This window comes from Corvus brachyrhynchos, unplaced genomic scaffold (assembly GCF_000691975.1).
Source record: "Corvus brachyrhynchos isolate BGI_N302 unplaced genomic scaffold, ASM69197v1 scaffold309, whole genome shotgun sequence".
Classification (NCBI taxonomy): domain Eukaryota; kingdom Metazoa; phylum Chordata; class Aves; order Passeriformes; family Corvidae; genus Corvus; species Corvus brachyrhynchos.
This window is the reverse complement of record NW_008240227.1, coordinates 1617221-1627900: the sequence shown is the minus strand read 5'-3', so window position 1 is coordinate 1627900 and position 10680 is coordinate 1617221. Positions and strand designations below refer to the sequence as shown.

The 10680-nt window shown below is 37.2% G+C and overlaps 1 protein-coding gene across 1 annotated transcript; it reads left to right on the top strand.

Annotated features, from left to right (window-relative positions):
* The first annotated feature begins 107 nt into the window (after nucleotides 1-107).
* On the top strand, nucleotides 108-8108 carry PSMA4 (proteasome subunit alpha 4). The gene is made up of 7 exons (XM_008641961.2): nucleotides 108-210; nucleotides 969-1131; nucleotides 2448-2525; nucleotides 2755-2843; nucleotides 3705-3835; nucleotides 4051-4174; nucleotides 4607-8108. Exons 2-7 carry the CDS (start codon nucleotides 995-997, stop codon nucleotides 4759-4761), a joined length of 714 nt encoding a protein of 237 aa, XP_008640183.1. The 5' UTR covers nucleotides 108-210; nucleotides 969-994; the 3' UTR covers nucleotides 4762-8108.
* Nucleotides 8109-10680: the final 2572 nt, after the last annotated feature.

The following is a 10680-nucleotide window of genomic DNA, read 5'->3' as shown; positions in this document are numbered from 1 at the left end:
CGGGCCCCGGCCGGGGCGGGGGCGGGGGGCGGCGGTCACACGGCAGGGGCTGGGCTGCGGGCATCAGTGACCAGCCTGGTCACCGAGTGGGTGGGTCTGTTATACAGGGGCTTTAGAGCGTTGGTGACAGGAGACTGGTGATACTTACTGAGCTATTCCTTTTACAGTCTCGAAGATATGACTCCAGAACTACCATATTTTCTCCGGAAGGTATTTTTTAACCCGACACTTTTAAGTAAATTCTGACTGTTCTATCCATCTTCTCAAAACTATCAAAACACTTGCACAAAGGGTGGTTTGAAGCATGTTTCTGTCTGAATATAAGTTACAGAAATCATATTTACCCACACCCAGTTCTGTAGGAACAACAAGGGTCCAAAGTGGGCACTTTCAAATTCGTTCTAATTGAAGCAATAATGAGACCTTGTACCATTAATAATATCACCTGCCATGTTTTTGAAATAACCATTTATCTTTTGTTTGAGTATGGTTATGAGTATGGGTTATGAGTATGGTCCCCTGAGAATGGATAATAACCTGCTGGTGCAATCACACCTCTCCTTGTTACTCTTGCACATGCTGAAACAAGTACGTACAAACCATGTTTTCTTACTTCTTAGATGGGATAAACTCAAGAAGTCCAATATTAAATATTTTCTTTGTTTATTGAAAATTTGTCTTGGCTCATTTTACTGCAGCGGAGAGCTCTTTAAATTTTTTCTTTTTTCTTTTTTTTTTAATAGAAAGGGTTTTTCTCCCCAGTGGCCATGTCCAGTATTACCTTATTTTCCTTCTCTGACTCCCTCCTTCTCAGCCAGTTAATTTTCTATTGACTGGTAACACACTGAAGAAGTAAGAGTAGACGGTACAATGAGCACTTGTCAGATTCTTGTAATTTTAAGTCACCTTGTGTAGTTGGTCTTGTTCAGTGTCATTTTTTGATGATAGGAATTTCAATCCTTTCCCAGGTCGCCTGTACCAGGTTGAATATGCAATGGAAGCCATCGGGCATGCAGGCACTTGCCTGGGAATTCTAGCAAATGATGGAGTTCTGCTGGCAGCAGAGAGGCGCAACATTCACAAGCTTCTTGATGAAGTGTTTTTCTCAGAGAAAATATACAAACTTAATGAGTAAGTTGAAATGATGGTTAAATGTCCAGTGATGTTATTAGCCACAAAGCACTGATTAGCACGTAACCTGGTCTTATTTTATTTGAACTGTTAATAATCTTTTTGTTTGGCGTTTTAGACAAGTAGGACTATTTCGTCATTGTTCACTTCAGTAGTTCTTCTAAAGTAGAAGTATTGCTGGTTTGTTTTTTTATCTCTAGGAGAATTTTCTAGGTGGAATAGCTTGTTTGTTGGTACTACACGATACAAAGTAATGGTATTTTAGCATTTAAGAAAACTGGGAAATACCAGTTTTACAAAATGCCATTGGGAGGCAGAATAAAGAATGCCCACAAAAATTACCATGCTATTTCAGCTCACCTTCTATGTCTCTGTTTTTCTTTGGTGACTCAAAAAGAACAAGATAACTGGGTAAAACATGCCTTAGGCTTCTTTGCCATAATTGTTGCAGAGATAAAATGTCTTTCTATTACCATTTCCTTTCTAGCTCCTGGAAGTTAAATTTGTGATGTCAGAGCAAGGAGTTTTATGGATTGTGCTTTCTTGTAGCAAGGGAGGTAGAGCTTCATCCTTGACAAAAGCTGCACATGAAACACAAATAGTTTTCCATCCTGTCAGCTTCCTATTCCACACTGATCTTGAAAGCATCTAGAATGGCAGGAAGAAGTGCTGGATTTTCAAGGAGGCAGTGTAATAGCACACTGGAGTAGTCACCTAAAACAGCCCTTCCATCTTTTGGAAAATTCGTAATTTCACGAATCCTTTTTGTGTAGTGAAAGCTTTGTAGCATATCAGATTGAGCTAAAGAGATTCTAAATTAAGAGCTAACAAAACAATCAAGCATTGAAGTGCTTATTTTTCTTAGGGTCCTATCAAGACCACTAAGTTTCAGTTACACAATGCCATGTGTCAGCCAGCAACTCCCACTGAAGGCCTGTCACATCTGTGTGGCTCCTTTGGTGTTGTGGTGTGCTGTGTCAGGTGGCCTCCTGAGAGGCACCTGTATGTGCCTAATGGCTCTTGTAAAGCCACTCAGAATTTAATCATCCTTGGCACAACCCTCTTCTCAGAACTGTATGTATAACTAATATACTGACTCGCTGACTTTTGCTGTCCACCTTTGCTTTTAGCAAAAGGTTACGGATATTTCTGGTGTACCCTAAAGGCAGGAGCTGATTAACCTGTTTTGTATGGCAGCTGTGTAGTTTTATCAGAAAAGCCCGACAGTAGGTGCTCTGCTTGAATCCCTGTATAAAGACCTGACTGTTGGTTGGAGATTGACAGGAATTCAGTTAATTTGTATGCTTTTCTTGCAGGGATATGGCTTGCAGTGTTGCAGGAATAACTTCAGATGCCAATGTTCTAACAAATGAGCTGAGACTGATTGCACAGAGGTAGGTCTGCTGACAGCTAACATGGTTTCACTTGCCTGTGCTGTCACATTCAGCTCTCTTTATGCATTTGATCAGAATGAACATGCATTAGTAGATCAGAAGTAGATTGAAATAGAACAGCTAGATCAAAGAGGCTTTAACTTAGGAACTTGTTTCCTCTTAAATGTGATACAGGATATGGTCAGCAAAACAAGTTTTGAAACCTGGTATTTTTCTTCTTTGATATTAGGTATTTGTTACAGTATCAAGAGCCCATTCCTTGTGAACAACTAGTAACAGCACTGTGTGATATCAAGCAGGCTTATACACAGTTTGGAGGTAATGAAGTGTGATGAATCATTGTGTTACTAAATGTCTCAAGAACAATTCTCTTATATAATATGAAGGATCTAAGTCTGTGGACAGTCCTAGTGAATTCTGTTTAAAAAGTTATGCTTAGAAAAAAATAATTTAAGAGGGGAATGGGTAGTCATGGTTACTGTTTTTTGCTGCTGAGGCTTCTACTTTTTATTGCTCGGGAAATTGATGGCTGAGATGCTGGGCCATTGCATAGAATGCTTTGACTGCTCTTCCATTTAATGAATACCTTCAAAAGACCAGCAGAGAATTGTTTAGGCAACCTTTCAACATTTTGGGCCTATCCAGCATAATGGCACAATGAATCAAAAGCAAGGCTGTATGTAGTGATATCAATATTGTACACTTAAAAAAAAATACTATTTCTGTGGCTCAAGCAACATATTAGAAAATGATATTGTAAGTAGTGTTCCTTAGTATGTGAACTGATGATTCTGTTGTTTTACATATATGTAGTGGGAGAGAATTTTAACTACCTTTTTAACTACCTGGCTTTTGACACTGCTAAGTTAAATGCTTTAACAGCTAAGCTACATACTTGAAATACTAAATTTGATTTGAAGTCCTGAGATGATAAATTACAATTTGTGGAGACACAAATGAGCTGCTCTTAAGGTTAAATGGAATAAACCTCCGCTGCCTCCCACCCCGTGACTTAGAAAGAAATGCTGGCGTGCTTATCTCAAGCAACAGAAGTGCAGAACTCTCTGTTAAATCCTAGTTCACAGGAATAGATTGAAAAACGAAATCAAAGAAAGTAATTGTCACTCACGACCAATCTTGTTACTAAATTTAGGTTGCTAATAGCCTTCTTTTCAACAGGAAAACGTCCTTTTGGTGTTTCATTGCTCTACATTGGCTGGGATAAGCATTATGGATTTCAGCTGTATCAAAGTGATCCTAGTGGAAATTATGGAGGGTGGAAAGCCACATGCATTGGGAATAACAGTGCTGTAAGTTCTGGGTGTTTTCTTCTCAAAAAGACAAGTTAAAAAGTGTAAATTGTACTGTATTAATTAAGCTGAATTGTTGATTATTAGTGCAGGAGAGATTTATAGGTAATTGTAGAAATGCTGCTGTTAACTCATGTGTTAGTATTATCTGGCAGAACCCCAACTGTTTGGTTGATTGCCCAAAGACACCATTTTAATTTCTGTGACATTTACAGGCAGCTGTGTCAATGCTGAAGCAAGACTACAAAGAAGGGGAAATGACCTTAAAGACTGCCCTGGCATTGGCCATTAAGGTTCTAAACAAAACCATGGATGTCAGCAAGCTCTCTGCTGAGAAAGGTGAGCGTTCGCTGATGGGACGGCACCCTCTGCTTAAACAAAGGGAACAGTGAGTGCACATATTCCAGATGTGGCTCCTGGAGTTTTAGTTGTCACAAAAAACCCCATTTTTAGAAGATGCAGCAGTTCTCAGCCTTAGCCTAAGAGGCATTCAGATAGCTTAGTCCAGGATGATCCCTGTTGGCCAGCTGCAGAGGTGAGGCTGCAGTCTGGGGATTGAAATGCCTGTGTGTCTGGGAGCAGAACCCCTGAGAGGAGCTACCCTGCTGCTGTGTTCTGCTGCAGGAGGGGACTGCGGGTGGCTGCCTCCAGCCAGGCTGCTTGGCAGAGGGAGGACTGGAGCCTTCTGCCTCACTGTCACTTGTAATCTCAAACCTTGCCCTGCTGATGATTGCTCTGCCTAAATGCTGCTGTCTGTTCCATGTGTTTCAGTTGAAATTGCAACACTGACAAGAGAGAACGGAAAGACAGTAATAAGGGTTCTGAAGCAAAAGGAGGTGGAACAATTGATAAAACAACATGAGGAGGAGGAAGCAAAAGCTGAACGTGAAAAGAAGGAGAAAGAACAAAAAGAGAAGGATAAATAGTATATGAAATCAAGTGTTCTCTAGATAATAAAGGACCTGCTTCAGCAAAAGATAATCTGGATTTCTGTTCTGTAGAAGCCTACAACCTACAACTATGCCATGGAGGACCCAGAATTAGTTTTGATGAACCAGGTCCTTAGTCATCATTTAGATAATTAGTTTACTGCTCCTTACATTGACCAATAATTGCTTTAATTCTTGAATACTCTTTCTTTCATCTTCTATTTTTTATTATGGAATAAAATTTAAGAAGAATAGTGATGAGTGTCTTTATTTCCTCAGTAATGCCTGGATATGCACAATCTTGAGGAATTTAATTGCTTTAAACCATTAAAACAAGGTATATGCTAGTTGGTAAAGAACAAATATGGTGTTAGAATTGTTAGAATTTCATGTGTATGTGTGGGTTTTCCTTTTAAGGTAGTGAAAAGAGCTCCTGAGTTTGAAAAGTCATTTCACAAATACGGAATTAAAGTGTGCTGGCATGCCAAGTTTTAGTTTTGGCCTATTTTGTTCTATAGCAGGCTCTGTCAAACTGATGGTCTTGCAAGCAGTAGTGTTTTAAAAATGCCCTGTAGCAAATGTGTTCAGTTTATCATAGCCTTCACAAGTGCATGTGTTTTCTAAGGAATTAATCATACAACACTAGTTATATTCACACAAACTAGAAAGACATTTTACAAAGGCCACGTGAAAATGTTTTATCTTGTCAAAATACAAAGAGGTAAGTAAAATAGTGCATGATTTTAGACCATGTTGACTATTTCACATTTTATCCTGAAAGGAAATTGAGATGTTTTATATTTAGTGTAGTGTTGCTGATACTTCCCCAGTGAATCTGGTTCCTTTCTCTGACGCACCAGTCAAGAAAACTAATCAGTTAACCACCAAGAAATCATAATTGTGTATGAATTGGAAATTATAGTAGTTTTTGTCCAGCTTGCCCCTATACTGAATGCAAAACAGTATGATTGTCAGATTAGCAAAAATCTCTTTCTGAAAAAAAAATCATCTGGAGTGAACAAAAGAAATGAAAACAAGTTACTGAAAATTACTGTGCACCCATGCAGATACCAAAAGCAAAGTGAAAAGCCTGAGTGACATGCTTAAATGTGAGGTCTTGCTGAATTTCAAACTATGACAGTGGTGATCCAGCCCATTTGTGCCCACCCTGGATTGTATTGATCTTGTAGGTTGGTTGGTTTGGTTTGGTTTTCTTACCCCAAAGGATACCTGATGTATACAGGATTTAATATGACTATTTAAAGAAACTGAGTGACTCTAAACAGTGTTTTGTTGGTTTTAATCCATCTCAGACATTTTTGACTAAAATGTACTTTGTCAACATGGCCAGAAATGACCCTTTCTCTTGACTAAACCCATTTTTGAGTTCACTGCTGAAGAGTCACTGTTGAGAACAGAGGGAAGGAATCTGACTGGAGATGTCTGTGCTGCAGCTTGTGTAGTTGTCCTGCACTCACTCTGGCAGCCTCTGTACAGAGAGGGAGGCTGTGGGTTCTTTGCAGGACCTGCTTGGTCATTATCTAAGTCTTGGTGCAGACCAATTGCTTTAGTCTTTTGCACTGAACTTAGACAGCACTTTGTTAATACTCAAATTTTATAGCTAATGAAAGTTCAACTGACTTTAATTAACTTACACCTTGTGCAACAGTAGGTCTTCCAAATAACAACATAGGAATGGTATTTTGTGTAACAAGTCCTGAATAGTTGCAGACAACATGCAATGGGTAATATTTAATCTCCATTATAAAGGATTGTATAAATACCTCAAGCTCCATTTTTATGTAGAAATCCAGTGCTCAATCTTTCTATTTTTTGATACCATGAATGCAATATATCAGCATCTTTTGCAGATTTCTGGATGATGGTTATACAGGTATTTGGAATATGCTCTAAAAGCAGCAATCCCAAAATGGAGTTTTTTCTCACTTTTCAAAGATTACTTGCAACAATAAGTGATAGATTCCAGCAACGCTTTCTGTCTTCTAGGAAACTTAAGAGCATCTGAACTTGTGTTCATCAATGTATATAGTCCATAAAAGGCAGTTCGTTTAGTGTAGTAGTGTAAGTATTATCAGATAGCTTAGAATATAGACTTACTAAAATATTTTTCTTAAATGCATCTTTTTCTAACAAAATGGGGATAACTCACATATGCATATCTTGGTTTAAAGAATTAACAATACCATTTCTTTGCCAAATATGGCACCATTTGCTGGTAAAGGAGAACTTTTTTAGATACTGTCATAATAAAAAGTTGGAATGACTTTAATATTCTGAACTGTACTGCATAATGTATTGAAGCATTGTGATAAATTTTAAAAGATTATTTATTTAAAGGTTTTGTTTGCACAAAGTGGAAGTATTGTCTAATACTTTATGAGTATAATCTTTGAACAGTAATTACCAATTTAATTTTAAAAACTATCATCTCTCCTGAGTGCCATTAATAGCTGATTGTGAGCTGAGCCTCAGTACTGCCTTGGAATAGGCAAGTAACTCTAGCTGGCAGTCATGTCCAAGATGTACAGCCAAGTTCTCCGAACCTAAATTTAATTTGTGATTCTTTTCTGCATTTGAGCCTAGGGCAGTAAGCAGATGCTGGAGATCTTTCATGATTAGAATCTTCCTGAGCCATCCGGACACTAATGCAAGTTCCTTACCTGTTCCTCCTGGAAATAAGAGCAGTATTTGACTGCATTGGCCTACTGTGTTGATTCTGGCTTTGTGTGTTTAAAAAAAAAAAAAAAAATCACCACCAACTGTGCCTTTTCTGGGAGTGGTTTGGGGATAAGTCGTAAGAACAGAAAAAATGATTCTGGCGATACATTTGAGGTATCTTTGCTAATCAAAATGATCTTCCTGTTCTTTGTATGTTTTTTTGGTGTATGTAGTGTTTACGTAGAGTTTACAGTGTATTACATAAGTATTTAAAATATTTAGCTATTGCTGTGGATTTAATGTTATTTTAAAACAAGAACTTCATGTAGTGCTGTGGAAGGTGACAGATTTTTCAAATTAGGTAAAAAGTATTTACTTAAAATTGTTTGCATAATATGATGTTTGTAAGCTTAAAAAACTGGATAGCTTATATCTCACTTGAGTGCATGATAGAACTTGTTAGGGCAAGTATGCAAATATTCACAAATAGATTGTCCTAAGGAATTGTAATGTGGTTTGTTATTCTAAGTAGTTTAGAGATAATGAAACTACCGCTTCTCCAGTAATTACCTGTGCTGTCTCTTGCATCTGTCAGTGTTTAAAAATAGTTAGCTTGTTTTCTAGGTGACTGTATTCTGTTCAAATAAAGTCAAATTAACTTCCAAGACTGCTTGTTATATGACCTCTTTTAGGTATGCTTTCCTCTTCATCCAAATATTTTACTTGTCGATACAAAAGCACCCAAACTAAGATGAAAAACAAAAGACTACCAATGTTAAATTTGACAGCTACTTCTGGTTTTTTATGGATTTCCAAGGTAATTATTTATTCTTTCTGTTCATAACCTTAAAATTAGGGATGATACTTCACTGTGTTGTGAAAATGAATATAATGATTGAAAGATGTCAATGGTTTTAGAAGCCACAGGACTGTATGTGATACATAGGTAACACAGATAAGTATACAAGACATGTAAGGCAAGAAGTTGGTGCACTCAAATACTTCATACATGAGAGAAATCACCTCGTTTCAGACTGGATGAGATTCTAAGACTTATTTAAATGTCTTTCATTTTCTTTAAAGTAGTTTCCATTACAGTTCTTCTGTAGTAAAAATTGTCCTCATTTTCAAGTTTTAATTGCAGTTATTTCTACTACAATATGAAAACCCACTAAAGTTACTGGATCTAAGAGTACCCTTCACTGGCTTTAATCTGGAGAAAATTCAGCTTCACAAAGTTTTTAGAATCCTTCTTATTTTACAAATAGAACTGAGCAGCTGGCTATTTTTATCTGTGTTTAATTTGGCATTTGGCTTTCCGGTTAAAATACTCTTCAGTGCACAGTAAAAGCTGCCATCAGCCAATTTATTGGAGATTCTCAGAGCATACTTTAGTGGGGACCTTCAGATGTCACCTCCTGCTGACAAGGGCCCTTTGAAAGACAGCATTACTCATGTAATTGTTTAGGCTTTCGCTTAATGATAAATATTAAACTTAACATGCTGCTGATATTATTAACATTTTGCTCCAAGTTCAAAGCAGCAGGAAAAAAAGCTACTTATTTATAACTACTGTTTTCTAAAACAGTAGTAATACAACATAATTAATGTGTGCCAGATGATGCTACATAAAATATTTAGCAAAATGTTAGGCATGTAACCCAGACAGTTTAATCCTTTTATATCTTACAGCATCTGTTTTGCCTAGTTAGGACCCAGCTGCACACAAATCCACAGTTATGTAATAAAACCAGTTTCCTATGTCCTGCACGTTCTAGTGGCAGCTATGTTCAACATTGGTAGTGGCACATTATGGCTCTAAAATGCATCTACTGCAGTGCTCAGAAATACAGATCTTACCTGATAACCTCATGTTAGGAACACCACGTGCAGCGCAGCAGTGAACCAGCTTACATCAAAAACTACAGAGTTGCAATTTCAGTACAAATATTGCCCAGTAATTCTTGAAGCACTCAGAAAACATCAGAACTACAGTTCACATAAAGAAAAAAAACCAAAAACCTGAGGCTTTATGCCCTGTTTTAGGCTAAAATATATTTTTCATTTACTACACAATCTTAGGTTGACTACTGCATGTACACTGAGCATTTCAAAATAAGAGTCATGCTGCATCCTTTACACAAATATTTTGATTGTGGAAGATACGGCATATACAAGTGGATTCTCAATATATAAAATGACCATATTTACTGCAGAGCATTCAAATCAATACATCCTGTCACTACAAGTATGCTGGAAGAAACTCCTGTGTAAGCACCCTTTTTTTGTGTGCTTGTACAGACTGCATTATGTCTTGCACAGACATGCATAACCCAAACATGGCTGCAGAAAAAGAAAATACAGAAAAACATGAGTTTAAAAATTAAGAAAGGGGTTGAAATGCTCCAGTATCCTGTTTTAGTCATTGAAAAGAATCACCATTTGCACTGAGAGATGCACTGTTTTTCTGTAAAATGAAAAATTGGTATGAAAGAATTTTGACAATTGACAACATGATTAATGAAATTGCTGTTCGGGTAATGCTCATTTTAGAAAGGTATAAAGTTGATAAAATTATTTGAGTTAAGTAAGGACCATTTTCCTGAGGAATCCAGTATCTTGCACTTTTCATGTAGAAGATTATTAACACTGTAAAGTCATTTAGCCCTTCTTTCCACGTCTTTTCTCTCTATAAAATATTAAACACTATCTTAGATGTAAAAAATGCATTAATGCCAGCTGCTTCTATTTTTTTTTGTGGCAACGTGTACACTGTACATTTCCATTAGGATGATTTAGGAAAAATCACTGATTAAATTTCACAGTTTGTGTGTTGAAAGTTGTCTTTTGTAACAGATTTTATCTGATATAGAAAAAAGTGGTATTTTGTACAGAGTATTTATTATATATGTTGTATATCTATAATATACCTAAAGATGTGGAAATATCCTAGGTCTTTTTAGCTTGCATCAGTTTATCTATTTTAGATTAAAAGTTCCGAAATATTCTGCTTCAGAAACTTTTAAAATCGTACTGATTTAAAAACTTTTTTAAAACCCCAACCCTACTGAGTGTTTCATATGGAATGGAAATTAAAAGTTATTTTTTTCGCTAGAAGTCACTTACACTTGTACCCTCCCAAAACCACGGTGCAGAAGCAGCAGGCGTTGGCCGGGTGGATGTGCCGGAGTTATTTAGCGCTGACACTGCAGCTGCCGCCGCGCGGGACAGCGGCCC

Excerpts from the sequence above, each read along its gene's own strand:
- PSMA4 (XM_008641961.2), top strand. The coding sequence starts at position 995 with ATGGAAGCCATCGGGCATGCAGGCACTTGCCTGGGAATTCTAGCAAAT. Across the intron at positions 2,526-2,754 it reads CTGAGACTGATTGCACAGAG|GTATTTGTTACAGTATCAAG; the intron begins GTAGGTCTGCTG and ends CTTTGATATTAG. Across the intron at positions 4,175-4,606 it reads CAAGCTCTCTGCTGAGAAAG|TTGAAATTGCAACACTGACA; the intron begins GTGAGCGTTCGC and ends CATGTGTTTCAG.